This window comes from Rhipicephalus microplus, chromosome X, assembly GCF_043290135.1.
Source record: "Rhipicephalus microplus isolate Deutch F79 chromosome X, USDA_Rmic, whole genome shotgun sequence".
NCBI lineage: Eukaryota > Metazoa > Arthropoda > Arachnida > Ixodida > Ixodidae > Rhipicephalus > Rhipicephalus microplus.
Window position 1 is genome coordinate 368007629 of NC_134710.1, and position 16942 is coordinate 368024570.

Sequence of the window (16942 nt, forward strand, 5' to 3'; positions counted from 1 at the left end):
ATATAGCTACTCACGCTTTACAAAAAAAAAAAAAACGACAATAGAAGTGTGAATGTACAACGAGCACTAAATTTGTTATGTATTCTTACGTTTCTAGATGTAGGAAAATTAACCGCTTATGATCGTTTTAATAGTGAAAAATACGCAAGTGCTCTTCAGCTATTGATTCTAGTTCCCGTTATGTAAATGCTGCCAATTAACACATGTGAGCACTTTTGTGTGCTTATTCCTGTTAGTTCCCGAGGAAAGTGTACACAAACTCCAAGAACGATGTTTTGAGAAAAAGGCAGAAATTACGTAAAGGTACTCACGCATTTACTGTCAACGTGTCAAAGAAAAAGGAACGAAACTTTTTTTTTTTGAAATTGCAACAGCCCAAGTGTGATATATTTTCTGAAAGGTAAAAAAAAAATCTCTATCTGGTGAAGGTAAAATTCCAAAATTAATTTTTTACTAATAAAAGTTAGCTCGTTTTATAAGACCTGCCCACGAATGAGGAGAGTAGCATTTTGTCTCAGGCTGGAGACAATAAAGCCATTGAGACGAGATTATTTTAAAAAATGGCATCGTAATTAGAGACCGCTGAAACACAACCTTTTTGTTCGAATTCAACCATATTAGTAAAAATAGTTAAATACTGCGTTTTTTTTATTTGAGGATTACCAGCTTCAGCGCACGAGGCACTGCGCAATATATTCAGAACCTCGTTCCGAATATAAAAAGAAGTTTTTTTCTCGCTTTAACCGTTTAGCAGTCAATGGCGCAAACGTACGACGTCTCGAACAAGTCCCCATCGTCAATGCCGTGGAGTGAGAGAGAGAAACAGCATTTGATCAATCAAACCAGCGGTTCATTGCTAGCGGAACGCCGCTGGCACGCCACCGCTAGACAAAAATGACTGTGTGCTCATTTTTTTTTAACTTCCGAAACATTAACACGAAAGTGATTCGTGCCGGGGACCACCAAAACTTCACTGATGCCCTTTCCGTCACACACATGACGTCGGAAAAATGCACATGAACAAACAGAAACGAAAATTTCCATCCATGCACGCTGATGACCTGGTAGTCGAACCGACTACCTTTGTGTCCGCAACGATTAGTACCCAGCGTTCTATACCCACTGCTCTACCGACACACATGTACGGGGCTTCACAAACGCGCATTATATCTCTAATACGAGAAGCGGAACGCCTTCGCACATTCCGGTCTCACGGTAAAAGAACTCTGCCTCTCGCGTCCCTGAAACGCCGTGCGACATGCAGCACAAGCGTTATAGTTCGCACTATCACTGCGGAACGCACACCTTGCCATTTTCCTCCTCAGATCACGACGTTTAACTCAGCGACGGTCAGGACGAAAGACCCAATCATTGCGGAACAAGTGGCCATCGCCTTAGCACTCAAGATGGATAACATTGAAGTGGTCTACAGTGATTCCATGGCAGCACTACGGGCGTTCGCCAAGGGGACGGTCTGTGAACAAACGCTGAAAATACTGCAAGGCAAGAACATAACACATCATCTTCTGAGTTGGTTCCCAGCTCACCTTGGACAAATCAACGATTCCCCTCCCAATCTCAACGAAGCAGCACACGAGGCGGCGCGAGAACTCTCCAACCGCGCCTCCCCGGGGATTGCGTTCTACCGGTGAAGGGGATAACCGGGAAATTCTTACAACATATTACAAGCGCCTGACAGCTGAACTGCTGTCAGGCGCTTTCTGGGCCTATGCGCCTACTATCGCCGGTTCATCTCCGACTTCGCACGGATTGCGTCGCCGTTAACTCGCCTTAATAGAGACGACGCCACCTTTGAGTGGAATCACGAACAGCAAGCAGCGTTTAATGACCTCCGCCAACGTCTTCAAACACTTCCAGTGCTTGCTCACTTCGACGAACAAGCGCCAACAATGCTTCACACTGACGCAAGCAATGTAGGCCTCGGAGCTGTGCTTGTGCAGTGGCAAGAAGACACGGAACGAGTGATCGCCTACGCAAGCAGGACGCTAACACGCGCTGAGGCCAATTATTCAACAACTGAGAAAGAATGCCTCGCCGTGGTCTGGGCAGTTATGAAATTTCGCCCGTACTTGTATGGCCGCCCTTTCAAAGTTATAGGTGACCATCATTCCCTCTGTTGGTTGACTAATTTAAGAGATCCAACCGGCCGATTAGCACGGTGGAGTCTGAAGTTACAAGAGTTTGATATGACGGTCATACACAAGTCTGGGAAGCGCCATACGGACGCCGACTGCCTGTCTCGATCACCAGTACAGTCAGCTTCTCTTTCTGACGACGACGATATGGCCTTCCTTGGTGTTCTCGACGCGTCCACGATTGCTCAACAACAACGAAGTGACCCTGAATTGCTTGATTTGATTAATTACGTAGACGGACGTTCTTCGAGGGCACCGAAAGGTTTTGCAAGGACATTATCGTCGTTTTGCTTACGCAAAGGCATCCTCTACAAGAGAAACTTTTCGTCCATCGGAGCTCCCTATTTGCTCGTTATTCCTGCACCCCTTCGAACTGAAGTGCTCCAAGCATGTCACAATGAGCCGACGTCTGGCCATTTAGGCTACACTCGCACATTGGCAAGAGTACAGCAGGGATACTACTGGCCACGACTCACAACAGCCGTCAAGCACCACGTTCACACTTGCATCGATTGCCAGCGACGCAAGTCACCTCCAAAGAGACCCGCCGGTCAGCTGCAACCAGTTCAGGTTCCACGTACACCGTTTGAACAGGTAGGAATGGATATTTTAGGACCCCTTCCTACTTCTACTGCAGGGAATCGCTGGGTTATAGTCGCAACAGACTACCTAACCAGGTATGCCGAAACAAAAGCTATCCAAAAGAGCACCGCCGTGGAAGTGGCGAGATTTTTCATAGAAAATATTGTGCTACGCCACGGTGCTCCGACTATCGTGATCACGGACCGCGGAACAGCATTTACGGCAGCTATTTTAGACCACGTCCTCATGCTTAGTGGAACGACTCACCGTAAGACCACTGCGTACCACCCGCAAACAAATTGACTAACGGAGCGCCTCAACAAGACGATTGAAGACATGCTGTCGATGTACGTGGACGTCCAACATAAGAATTGGGACGAGATTTTACCCTATATCACGTTCGCATACAATACGGCTAAACAAGAGACGACTCGCATGACTCCATTCAGCTTGGTTCACGGACGGGAGGTACGGACTATGCTGGATGCGATGTTGCCTCATGAATGGGACGCTACCGACACAGGCGCTGACGTGTTCACTGAACGCGCGGAGGAAGCTAGACAGCTCGCCCGCTTACGGATCCACCAGCGACAAGACTACGACGCAGGCCGCTACAATGCTCGCCATAGAATTGTAACGTACAAAATCGGTGACAGAGTGTGGGTTTGGACACCCGTACGAAAACGTGGACTATCCGAGAAGCTGCTAAGGCGATATTTCGGGCCATACCGAGTATCGCGCCAGCTAAGTGACGTCACCTACGAGGTTGTCTCCGACAGTCCCCAATGCCCGAGGCGTCGCCAGCACCAGCCTGAACTTGTTCATGTAGTGCGCATGAAGCCGTATGTGAGTGACTGACTGCACGTTAAAAAAATACTGTGCGTCTGAATCAGCATCGGGGCGATGCTCTTATAAGGAGGGGCAAGTGACACGTGTTTATATGAAAAAGAACGGTGATAGGAATGTTTCATAGATTCCAGCTAGTGGGTCAGGTGGTTGTTCGGGACGACAACGAAGCAGGCATCTTGCTGTACAGCTGATCCTGAATACGCTCTTTTCGCTGCCGTAAGCTGCTGTCATCTTTTGTTCGCGTTGCACTGCGACAATATAACGAGCTCACTAAACATTTCTACCTGTCTAGAAGGATTTTCCCTCCACCTCACAAAAATCTAACCCGGCCCCAAGCACTTACATTAAGGCTTTTGCAAACGCGGATGTACCCTACTTTGAAAATGTTACACATCATGTACCCTGACCTATACCCAAGTAATCTTTGTCCACATTGTGGGGAAATAGCTTCATTAGAACACATGCTCTGGCAGTGCACCAAATTCGCTCATTTATCGCACATCACCTCTGCCAAATGGGAGGCGGCAATCCGCAGCTCGTCCTTGGCAGATCAGCTCTGGGCTGTCCACCAAGCCCGCGAGGCGGCTGAGGAGCTTGGCATCTCAGTCCCCACGTGGGAGCTGCCCGCAACACAGTGATCTGTGTTTTGGAGGACCAAATAAAAGTTTATCCAATCCAATCCAATCACGACGTTTAAATGAGCGTGTACTGATCAGCCTTGCCACGTGCTTGTCGATGCCATCTTTGCGTGGTAAGGTGTGGGTTAGCTACTTCAGCCACCCCAAAGGTTTGATTATGGTCATGGACGTAAGTTGTCTGATGCGCCAAAGAGGGCGCGTCCACGTCAAATAGGGCTACATCTGCCCGACGTCACTATACACTTTACACGCTCTCACACATCAATGTTAACAGTCATATACTTCTGTGAAGACATATTTTACCTGCGTGGTATACCAATTCCTATGACGGAGGGATCGGCAAAGTTTTTTTTTTACTCCAATGCGTATACATTTGCATTAATAAAATATTTGTTTATCATATTTATTTTTATTTTGACGAATAGGCAATGCATATACACACCCGTGAAAAATGTTTTCATCAGTTTATGGTAACACTAAAACGATTAAGTTATATTTTTAGAAATATCTCACTTTGAAAAGTGACCCTCAATTTGCTGAAGGTTTGTTGAGCTCATCCATTATGCAGCGATGATTACGGAGAAAGCCAACTTTTAGGTGGGACAGGGCAAAAAGTGGTTCTACGCATATTCGAGGGATATACTCAAAGGTTTAAAGTCCGGTGCCTAATGTTTTAGCTTAACAGCGCTACAAAAGTGTGTCCTTACACGGCCTGAGTAAGCAAACGCAACCATAATGCCCGTCGAGCAGTGCATCACAACCTTGTGAGATCATGCACTGGTACCACAGGCGCCATCTTAAAGCACGCTAACCTCGCAAGTCTGTGCGCATGCGCAGGGGGTTCCACGGGTCACAGTAAAGCAACGCATTTAAGCCAAGAGATTAAGGTTTTGTCCTTGAGTCAACGGCAGCGAGTATGCTGTGCTTGGTTAGTTGTTTATATAACCTTGAAATGATTCAGCTTTCTTTCGTCATTTTCATTGTACTTTCGACCAATTATTTTGGTGGCATAGTTTAATTTTAGAGTTCTTCGTCGTCATTGTATACACTAAGTGAGTTCCATCTTTAGACATAGTGCATCATGCTAACTATTGTTAGGATATGCAGCTTGAGCTATGGCGCGTGTTACAAAATGGCGCAAAATATTTCGTGTGGCGCAATGTTTACCGCCATTTCGTTCAAACGAATGCTTTACCGAGTATCTGTTCTGGTGTGCACCGTAATATATCAGTGGCGCTGCCCACCTCAATGATCAAAATGATCTACTGCAAGAGCATATCCGACAAATATGCGCTAAGGGCGTGGTGGTCGTTTGTATGCAGTTACTGGCCCTCCGGGTCATTTTGTATTATTCATTTATTGTTAATAATCAGAGCATTAATTAGGTTAAAATGGTGAAATTACATGACGTATGGCTGTTGACGGAATGACTTAAATCAGTAGGTCATTAACCACATTTTCGTGTGCTTGCATGTACTATTTATTATGATATAAAAATCGAGATTGCTGCATTAGATATATGTATACTACTTTATATGTTAAAAATGTCATCTTTTCCACCCCCTCGTGTTTACTGGCCCACCTATGTTGGCCATTTATTCGGAAACGTGAAATCTAGCTGTGTTTCGCAATGCACAAACTTCTTGGATAGCAATTGAGTACGCTCTTCTAGGATATATTTATTGTTTCGCTGCATGTAGTGCTCATTACCGGTTTATTTTTACTCTTTAATTACCTTTGGCAACACTGTTCAGGAAACTGCGATGACATTCTTTTAAAATTGATATTTATGTTCTATCGTGCTTAGAAGTTTTTATAGCCTTCATGTCAAAACTGTGTACGGCAGCATGCATGTATTATAAAAAAATAAATAAATAAACAAATAAATAAATAGGTAAATAAATAAATAAATAAATAAATAAATAAATAAATAAATAAATAAATAAATTTGAGCGAATTTTCTACATGTGGTATATGCGACGGGTGTGGATGGGACGAATTCGGAATCATACAAAAAAATTGCGTCACAATCGACGGACATTTGACAACTCTTTCTCGATTTTCCGTGCGCACTTTTCTATATCTCTCGCTCCATCTCTCTTTCATTTGCAATCTCATCTCAAAGGGGGGGGGGGGAATAAATGACGTACACTACGCCTGCCTTCAGCTTCCATGTCCTCCCACTCCACTGCTCTCATGAAACTACAGTGTAGCATAATAAAATGCCACAGCCACCCAAAATGCAGCGACCGATTAATCGCATTGAACCAAATAAATAAGTGTGCCGACGGGCCGCAGGTCACGTGTTCGATCCCCGCCGCGGCAGTCGCATTTCGACGGAGGCGAAACGGTAGAGACCAAGCACGTTAACGAACACCAGATGGCCAAAATATCTGGAGCCCTCCACTACAGTATCTCTCATAAACGTATCGTGGTTTTGAGACGTAAAACCCCGTATATTATAGACTTAGATGAGCATATGCAGTATGAAGAACCCCAGATGTTCGAAATTTCGGGAGCCTCTGCTATGGCGCCTTTCATAATCATATCGTGCTTTTGGGACGTTAAACCTTGACGATTAACCTAGTGGCACTGTTACATCTCACATGTATCTATCTTATTTTTCGTTTCACTGTCACCGTTATGCAATCCATAGATATATGAGGAGCTATTTTCAAAATGCGTCAAATCCAGAACCAAAACTAGATGAAACAGAAATGTAAACTTAAACAAAACTATTTAGTTAATACAATTGTTAACAAATTAATGTTATTAGTATTGTTTTAAACGAAAGTTTAGGGTGTGTATTGGTTAATACAACCTTATTTGAAATATTTTTAGTTTTATAGCCTTCGAGCATATAGTTTGTAGCACTGAGTCGTTCGGCGATCCAATTGGGCAGCCACACCAAGCCACATTGCCTTTCGCACATGGTTTCTTCGTAGGTAAATGATCATACTACTGGTAAGAACTAGTTTTTTTCGGCAGCAGCTCCTCGAGTGATAGTGGAACAAGTACATAAAGAAAAATTCGAAATGTTCAGAAACCTGTGCCCAAGTTTTCAAGGGCTACGATCGCGGTAAGGTTCCTCGCAATTTGTTTTCGTGCTTTGATTCCAAGGGTCACCCTTTTCCATTCTAAACCCGCGGGCTCAAAGCGTTTGCCCGAACTGTTTCAGGACGAATGTTTACCGATGGAACCACACAGCAGCGGTCAAACAAGCCCTGCAATACAAGAAGGGTGACACGATTGGCGGGTACACGGTGCGTCAGGTACGTGCGGAAGAGTTTATTTCCTTGCAGGCCAGCGTGAATGGGGTTTTTTTCGCTTCTTTTCCTCAGGTTGAAGAAGTGAAAGAACTGCATCTCGCTGCTGTACGACTGTTGCATGAAAGAACAGGCGCTGATTTTCTCCACATCGCTCGTGAAGATCGCAACAACCACTTCAGGTGAGTGCGCCGAAATCTGGGACCACAGGAGACCACACAATGACCACACCCACATGAAGCGAATTAAATATTTCTGAGGCTTTATGAGCCCAAGGCAGGAAAATATTATGAAGCAGGCCGTAGTGGTGTACTTTGAATTCATTTTGAACTGTGGCGTTCTTTAACGTTAACCTAAATAGAAGTACACGGGCTTTTAGTTTATTTCTGGCTTTCTTACTCAGAAATAAATAAAATATTTGATTGAATTTCGCCCCCATTGAAGTTCAGCTGCTGTGGTCGGTAATCGAACCTGTGACTTCGATCTTGGCAGCACGATACATCAGCCTGCAAAGCTATCACAGCGCCCAGTTCTATTTCCAGCTGGAAATGGAACTATTTTCGTCTGTGTGGGTCACAGCAAAAATAAAGAAAACGAAATAGTATAATTGGCACTCTAGCGCTGCAACAATGGGACAAGAAGTTCGGCTGATTGTGTGCTAAGCATTCTTTGAATTTCATTTCAGAGAGTCAGGTATTTTAGGGGGGCACCATAAATGTACAGAAATATACACCAGAGGCATCATGGTTGCACAGCAAAGATCACTACACCCATGAACCAGTTTTTTCCAGATGGGCAGCTCCTGTTTCAATTGAAACAAGGACGCCTTCTTTTGCTATAGGCTTGCCTCAACAATTTCCTGCATGTCCTCCTCCATGTTTCTATACATAGTGCGCAGGGGCATAGCCAGAAATATTTTTTCGGAGTGGGTAGTCACCTGTTATGTATGCTTGTGTGTGCATCTGTATGTGCACATGCGCACACATGCAAAATTGAAAAATTGTGGGGGTTGGGTCTGAGTATCAACTTCCCCTGGTTATTATCCTCTGAATTAAAGGAGTCATGAACATACCCTTGTGCTCGGTGAGAAAACAAATCGTGTGTTTAGCAGCTGCTGCTATGAACATCTTGGCCTAATCTTGCATGGAGAGGACAGCTTAGAAGCGAAGCGCAAAGTTGTCATTTTTTTTCAGTACAGAGGCCTGTCCTCACTTGTTTCAGAGCTGCCGGCACCCGCTGTTTGATGTCAAACAATGAATATCATGCTGTTCGCTAATAGTTCACATAGATCGAGTGTGGCATTTGGTTCAGCTACGCTCTGCTGGGTGCTGCCACAGGCTGGTTCAGTGCTACATTGTCTGCTGACATCATGCAGTGAGCCACACTTGCACACAAAAAGAATAACGGGAGAGAGCCATCAAATTTTTTTACTCGCACTCAAGGTCATGATGTGTGCTGATCTAAATTATTTCCCTCGTGCCATCCTTTCCTGCTTAGCTTCCAGCACGCTCTAGACAAGAGAAAAAAAAGGAGTACCTAAACCGCGCTAAAAACTCCTCTATCTCCGCTCATTCCTAACGGATTAGATCAATTTCGCAATTTATGACCCTTTAAGTTTTTCATATGGGACATTTTTTTTTTAGTTTGTCAAGCATATCTGATTTAGCACTATATTTAGCAGAAGCTTTTGAGTACATGGTTGTTTAAAACTGGTGCAAAGTGCAAAAATTTAGTAATGTCAAATATGGCACAATTAATTTTGAATGAATAAATTTGAACAACTTCACGTGAAGAAGTCAACTGAAATGAAGATATAAACCTTCCCATCTGGCCATTCTGTGTTCTATATCTATGTTGCATTAGTTTGCCTATCACTATTTCGAAATTCTTTCAACACCGACAATAATATAAAGGTGTTTCGCAACCGGGCTTCCTCAGCAGTTGATCAATATATGTAGTTTAACGTCCCTAAACCACCATATGATTATAGTGGAGGGCTCCAAAGATTTAGACCACCTAGGGTGCTTTTGCTTTCATTATCATCACCATCAGCCTGACTACGTCACATGCAGGACAAAGGCCTCTCCCATGTTCCGCCGGTCAACTCGGTCCTGTGCTTGCTGCTGCTATTTCATACCCACAAACTTCTTAATCTCATCTGCCCATCTAACTTTCTGTCTCCCCCAACCCGCTTGCCTTCTCTGGGAATGCAGTAAGCTACCCTTAATGACCAGCAGTTATCCTGCCTACATGCTATATGCCCGGCCCATGTCCATTTCTTCTTCTTGATTTCAACTATGATATCCTTAACCCTGGTTTGTTCCCTGACCCACTCTGCTCTCTTTTTGTCTCTTAAGGTTATACCTATAATTTTCCTTTCCATCACTTGCTGCGTCGTCCTCAATTTAAGGGGAACCCTCTTTGTAAGCCTCTCGGTTTCTGCTCCGTAGGCAAGTACTGGCAAGATGCAGCTGTTATATACCTTCCTCTTGAGGTTTAGTGACAGATTACCATTCATGATTTGCCATGGTAGTGCCATTGATTAGTCATTGCATAGGTGTACCTGAAATTGAACTGATTGTGCAGTTGTTACCTGTATCAAGGAACTTCGAGATCCAGGACTGATGTGTTATTGAAGTATTTATGAAATCATGATTGCAGTGCTTTATCAAGATGTACAATCAATGGCTGTAGTAAGAGCGCGAGTTTACTTTGTATGCTTAAGGTAATCCGTGAAATAACCTACGTAGTAATAACCAAATGACTCTATTCTGTGCTATCAGGTGAAACTTCCTTGAAAAGTATAAAAAAAAAAACACCAAGTCACTTTGCAGATCCTTGTCCATCATAATGAGTAAATCAGTTGTTAATTTTAATGTATATGTTGTCATAACCCTGTAACATCTTTAGTCCGGCAGAGGTTCAAGCAAAAGTCAAGCAAACTGCAAGATGCTTCTTATAATATATTGACCTGCTTTTATTCTGCAACTACAACACTTCCTCAGAAGGTTGTTATAGCTAATTACTAATATTTTGTTAATTGAATTGTCGATAATTACATGATTCTAAAGTCTGCAACTGTTGTCAAATTGGGACATGGCATTTTGTGCAGTCTTTCTTTTGTGCAAAACATGGCTGCTCTTGCAGCAAAGGAATTGAGCAATTCTGTCTCCTTATAACAAAAACAGTCTGAGGAAACAGTGGGATTGATTGAGTCAAATTCTTGGCGAATGAAGCCAGTTCACTGAAGGCAGGGAAGATGTATGGTAATAGTTGTTTGCTTTATTTGAAAGGGGAAGATAATGAATTTGGGATGTATAAAGTCTTGCAATGTGGTGTAAATGGAATATTATTTTGTTAATGGTTCACTTGCAGTGTATGAAAGCTGTTTTACAAACAGATTTGACCTTAGTATGGTTTGAAGCAAGAAACTCGAGAAAAAAAATTTGTCTTGCAGTGTTGCATTTTCAACGCTGCCAACAAACAGTACAGGTGTGCCTCACATCCTTGAGCACCTGACATTATGTGGTTCGCAAAAGTACCCTTGTCGCGACCCCTTCATGAAGATGCACAACCGATCATTGGCTACATTCATGAATGCGATGACAGGCAAGTCCTCACTTTTGTGAATGCTTTCATGGATTTTTAAAATATCTACAACGTCCATTTTTGCAGTTCTAAAGTACATTAAAAAAGTGTGCATTAACATCATTACATAGTATATTTTTTATCCTAATTTCTGTTGCCTTTTGACTTATTTAATCAGCCGTTCATACAGTTTGCTTTCTTATCGCGAAAGAACAAAGGTCAAATGGGAGAACTGGTGGAAATATGAATCTGTGCTCTGTTTAACAGGCTGGACTTATTAATTTAAAATTTATCCACTACTCAGAAAACACTCGTGTTTTCTGCACATCAATTCTTGGTTCAGTACCAAGTGCATACCTGCACTCTCCCGAATTTAAACCTAGTCTAGCAATTGTACGAATGCTATCTCTCATCTACTGACCAGGGGCCATCACAGCAGAGGATTTCTTTTTTTCTTTTTTTAATGCGTGCACGTCAGCTTTCCTTGCTGCAACAGTTGCGGTGCTGCACTTTCTAGTTCACTGTAAGCATACTGCTAAGTGCCACTCAGTATGTATCGCGCATCTGAGCGAAGATCAGTAGTCGGGGGACGCTCTCGCCTACGTACCAAAAAAAGGCGAGGAAAAAGGTACCACAACTTTTGCATCAGTTTGTCTGTTTTGGCGCCCACATTTTGTATGCTAGGCCTATGCCGCCTGCCTCGGTGTCAATTGTGTTTGTTACGTGGTTGTGGAGTTTGTGTGTTTTCCCAATTTCAGTTGGAAGGTCGATAGGGGTGTCAAAAGCAAAGAAATACCTGCAAGTGTTTCTGGACACATACACAGCTGAGCTTCCATGCTTTGCAACTTCACAGAAAGGTGACATGTCCAAATTCTGTACCACGTGCACCTGTAATGTAAGCGTTTTGCATGGTGGCAAAGCCGACATAAAGGTGTGCATTGCTTCACTGAAGCATCACAACTACATTCGTGCTGTTGAAGGGCAGGACAACATCGGAAGTTTCTTCTAAAAGAGCTGCGGAGACGGTGCGATCTATGTAGAATGCCTACTCACGGCATTTCTTGTGGAACACTACTTGCCACTAAGCGTTAATGATCATGCAGGACCGTTGTTTCAAAACATATTCCCGAAGTGCGAAGCTCTGCGAAGCAGTACGGGTGTACCAAACCATGGCCCTTGCACCACTAAACGCCATACATCATCATCATCGGGTGTGGATGTATGAAAACAACTGCCATCGTCGGTGTAATAGCTGCAGATGCCGAAAACACAATGGGGGACACTCTGAAATGCTTTGTTTTTGCAATTTCAGTGGACGGAAGCAATGACCGTGTGTCGTAAATGTTTGTTTTAGTAATTTCTAAAATGCAACCCCCTGCCCCAGTGCGGTCTCCCGAATTTTCATGCTGCTAGGTTGGCAGGTATGCATGTGATAGCTGGTCACTATATTCTGCGTTGTCAAGGTTTGTCGAGCATCAGAAAATCGTCTGTGCCACTGCACAAGTGTTATAAGCTGAGGCATTGTCACTGTAAACTGCCATGTTTGAATCATATCCGATGGACAAAGGCAGAAGGTAGATCACTACTCATGCTTTCACTACTTCCGCGACAGAAGGTGTTAATATTTTATGTGCAAGGGCTGTTCCATGGTACCATGCAGAACACAAACCTCTTATTCCAATAAAACCAGAGATACGCTCTTGTTTTGGTGTCTGTTGTGTGTTCCTGTTCCAGTTTTATGGTATAAATGGCATAATTTTTGGAATGCCTTTGATAAATGCTTTATTCATGTAAAATAAGTAGTTTTCTTACCTTTGAAGCATGCCAAATGAGCTTAGAGGGTTCTGGCAACGCATCAGCATGGGCAGAAAACGCTGCTGATCGGTAGTTGAGGCTCCAGAGAACACGTGAGCCAATCATTTTAGCGCAGCATGTGGCCTGGAGTCAACAAATAATTTTTGAAGTGAGCTAGAAATAGCTTGCTCTTCTCTCTAGAAATGATGCCATAAGCCCAAGTGACTGAGCTGTAAACTCAGAGTCAATGGCCATTGGCTGATTTGAGCATCATGAGCTGCATAAGTACTGCGCCTACTGCGGGATTCTGCCACATGCCGACAAGCGGGCTTGCAATCGCAATGAAAGTAGTCAGCCATGCATTCGAAGAAAAAAAAGGTCATGACGTACATTGACAAACAGGCACATTTTCTTCCCTCCTTGTGATGCCCCCTTCCCTCCGCGTAGCTTTCACCATACTTCTACTCACTGGTACGAAAGAAGAGAGAAAGTGCTTGAAGCATGTGACAAATCACTGGAACTCCACTGGTACTAGACAGATCCCGAAAATTTTGGCTGCAATTGATTCGTGAGGCAATAAACTACTTTAATGAAACCATTTGATGAGTGCTTGAAAAAGTGTTGCAGGGTCTCTTTAAGTCAAAAGATGTCAAAAGAAGGCGAGGGGTAGGGGGGAAGGAAGAGAAGTTCGATGCAGCTATATGGCATTGGTTATGGGCCGTTAGGTTAGTGCTTTGTCAGGCAATTTGCCAGCTAAAAAGCCCGCATAGCTACCCTTGTCAATATCAAGGTTAGCTTTCGTTCTTTCACACTTAGGATGTTTGTTATTGGTGTGTGGCCACTACTCATGTACTTGGAAAATACACAGAACACTTAGAATAGTCGATGGCTCTACAGATACTCACTGTAGAAATTATGACCAGTGGCCGGGCAGCATGCGCTGTTGTTGCGGCTTCATGTCATGGCACTTTTCAGCCACTGAGTCCCGCAAGTTGCAAAGTGCTTTGCTTGAAATTGTCGCAGCATTATTATAGCTCATCATGATCGTTTTATATCGCCTCTCGAAGGTTCCGAGTGCCGACTACCCCAGTCGTACTATTTCTGCTTTAATCCCTGGAGCTTTCCGAGGAGCCGCGACCATCTGATATCATCATTCGACATCTCGGGGAAGGGGACCGACTCCCAGTGAGCGCATATCTACTATAACAACTGTGCTTCCGCCAGTACTAAAGTGATATTGCTCACACGAGTCGTCACACTGACGAAATATTGACTAAGGAGTTGTCATTAAATTAATCGCATCAAACAATGTCAATGGCTGACAGCCAGTTTAGAAAGATGGTGTCTATTTTGTGGAACTCTCAGATTTCATAGCATCTAAGCTGATCTTGAGCAAGCATGGACCGCTTTTGGCACTTGTCAGGAAATATCGTTGGTGCGGTCATCGGGGACGACACATCCTTGGACAGCGCACCCGCAACCAAGTGGACACTGCATATCTTCGAGAGCTGAGAGATGCCCCAGTTCGCTTCGTCGGGGTTGAAATGCAGTGGTGCTAGCAGCACAAAAAAAGGAAAGCACAGAGTGCGAGAGGGCAGAAGTAGCGGGAACAAAACTTTCTTTCTTCGATTGTTGTTGTTGTTGTTGTTTTTGTTGTTGTTGCATAAGTGATTGTTGTTGTTGCATAAGTGGATCACAGCCGTGATCCACTTATGCCACTGCCCGATAAAACAGGGATGCCTCGACAAACTGTGAGACTTCGTTCCCATAAGGACACGATGTGTACCTGTTGGTACAACTGACTACGCAGCAGTTCATTTTATTTCAATAAGGTACGTGCTAGCGGGCATGGGAGAGCCTTTGCTTATGTTCAGACTCTCAGCAACTGTTTCCTCCGACGACCAGGCGTAGCACGCCAGTCACAGCACATGGAGTGTATACTTAGAGCTCATAAATTCTAGTGATAGTCTATTTATTATCAAAACTAAAGACATGCATAATAATACTTTGAAGGGCACATAAATTTTAATACTTACAGGTTCGAGACTAAAATATATGATGGCTGAAATCATAGATCATTTGAATTGCAGACACAAATCTGGATCATCAATATCTTGGAATCTACCTATTTACTGATTACTTATTTTGAAAACAGTCTAGATGTTGCAGAACGTCTGCTCAGTAGCTTTTATAAAGATTTTGGGTCTCATGATTGATATAGTGTTTCATGTTTGCTTATTTCATACCTACGTTGAGGATGATGCTTGTTGAAAAATTTTCTTATTATTGCAGGTTGTGATGTCACATTCTATCCTTTTTCGACGCAAAACATCAAAGACTATGAGAATCTTATGAGAATTTATCTAGATGCGGTGTTTTTCCCACAGCTGGCCAAGTTGGATTTTATGTAAGTTTTATTTAGCATTGCGGTGTCCTTGCTTATATCCTTACAAATATTATGACAGAATCATTACTGTAAAATGATATAATTTAGTTGTCTCAACTGTGTGCAAATTGGAGACTTTGGGTATGTTATGTCAGGCTTGCTCTGCACAGTACACTTGGACTGCAAAAGCTTAGACGCCTTGTTTACATTGTGAACTAGGCTCCTATGTTGTTACCGGAACGCTACTTTTAATCTTTTTTTTTTGTGCGGTTGTGTCTCGTCTCCTTGATTTATCACATTCTTTTCTTATGCGATGGGATCCCCTTTAACTTTGGCTTTCATGTGCTCATTCTTCCCACTTTAATGAAACATAGTTAAGTGCTAAGCATGAATTTTTACACTCTTTGCAGGCAGGAGGGATGGAGGCTGGAGCATACTGATCCCAAGGACAAATCTTCTCCCATTGTCATCAAAGGAGTAGTGTACAATGAAATGAAAGGTGTCTTTGTGAGTAGAACTTTTGACAGTGTGCATGGTCGGATAGTTGGTAGTCCATCATTTGTTTGCGGAAAAGTGTTGGTCGGATATTGAAATAAGTGCATTGGACAAAGTGCATAACAAACGTGTGATGTAAATGGTCTTGTTTGTTTAAAAATGTCATGACATGGCTACCCAAGAATTAACGGTTTTTCAGCCAAAAACGAAGGTAGAGGGTCAAATATGCATGTACACATGTGAAAACTGAGCTGTAAAAGATTATTTAAGTCCAAAATAAGCCGTAGAAATCATTGGTCTTAAACTCTGCCCACCGCCGGCGACCGTCATTTTGCCATAGCGTGCGCAATGACACAATCCGTAAGGAGGATTGTCGTCATCTGCTACCAAAGAGCACCTACTGCAAGCGGTCAGTGTGTTTACTGTGTTGTGAGTGTGTTGCAAGAGTTGCGGCGTGTTACCGGTGACATGGCCATGTCGTTGGCCCCATCATCACCTCAGAATTACGGCAGCATGTGGTTTGTCGAGCAGCAGAAGTGGCGACGACGTCGCGTACGTTGCGCATTTTGACTTCAACCCATCGCCAACAGCTCAAGCGATGAAGAAAGCGTCCAAGATGGGGCGAACCCAAATGCCAATCACTTCAGTGTTGCGGCAGACGTTGCAGATGGCTTTCCGCAATGATAAGTAGCTTTATATCAAGCGTGCCAGGTTGACAAGCGAGCTTGGGATACATGGTCTGTCGATGCTGCATTTGAGAGCAAGTGTTACTTTGCGCAGCGGAATTGGTAAAGCGTGCAGATTTTTGTTTGCTAGCATATATGCATGCACTACCTTTGGTGCTGAACATAATAAATAAGTGGTCGTGACAATTCTGTGTTTTTGGGCCGTTGCTTTTCATTGGTTGTTGCATGTGGCATATGTAAGTAAACATTAGCCAAACCGAATGGCATGTCAGTGCGGCGCGAGGTTTACTCATGATATACGATTTGGCCAAATCTTTGCTTTAAATCTGTCGATAGCATTCGATTCCGGTAAAAAGATAGCAAGTGTAATGCTTAACCATGGCACTGCCTGTGAGGAGTTTCAATAAATATTTATCCATATAGTGGAAAACGGCATGCGCGTTGCTCATTCATAGGACACTTTTTGAGCTCAGACAGGTGATGAAAATTGTTTGCTGCAAGT

General features: G+C 43.4%; 1 protein-coding gene across 3 annotated transcripts in view; it reads left to right on the forward strand.

The window, feature by feature from the left end:
• Positions 1-16942, forward strand: part of LOC119161093 (presequence protease, mitochondrial) — a 271037-nt gene that overhangs the window by 127123 nt on the left and 126972 nt on the right. For 2 of the 3 annotated variants that reach the window (XM_075879940.1, XM_075879942.1), the window contains exons 2-6: positions 7404-7497; positions 7567-7673; positions 10949-11100; positions 15166-15280; positions 15670-15766. In XM_075879940.1, the coding sequence (XP_075736055.1) occupies positions 7404-7497; positions 7567-7673; positions 10949-11100; positions 15166-15280; positions 15670-15766 (565 nt within the window). Of the gene's footprint in view, positions 1-7110; positions 7305-7403; positions 7498-7566; positions 7674-10948; positions 11101-15165; positions 15281-15669; positions 15767-16942 lie in introns of those variants that run through there. The other variant, XM_075879941.1, reaches the window with a different exon arrangement.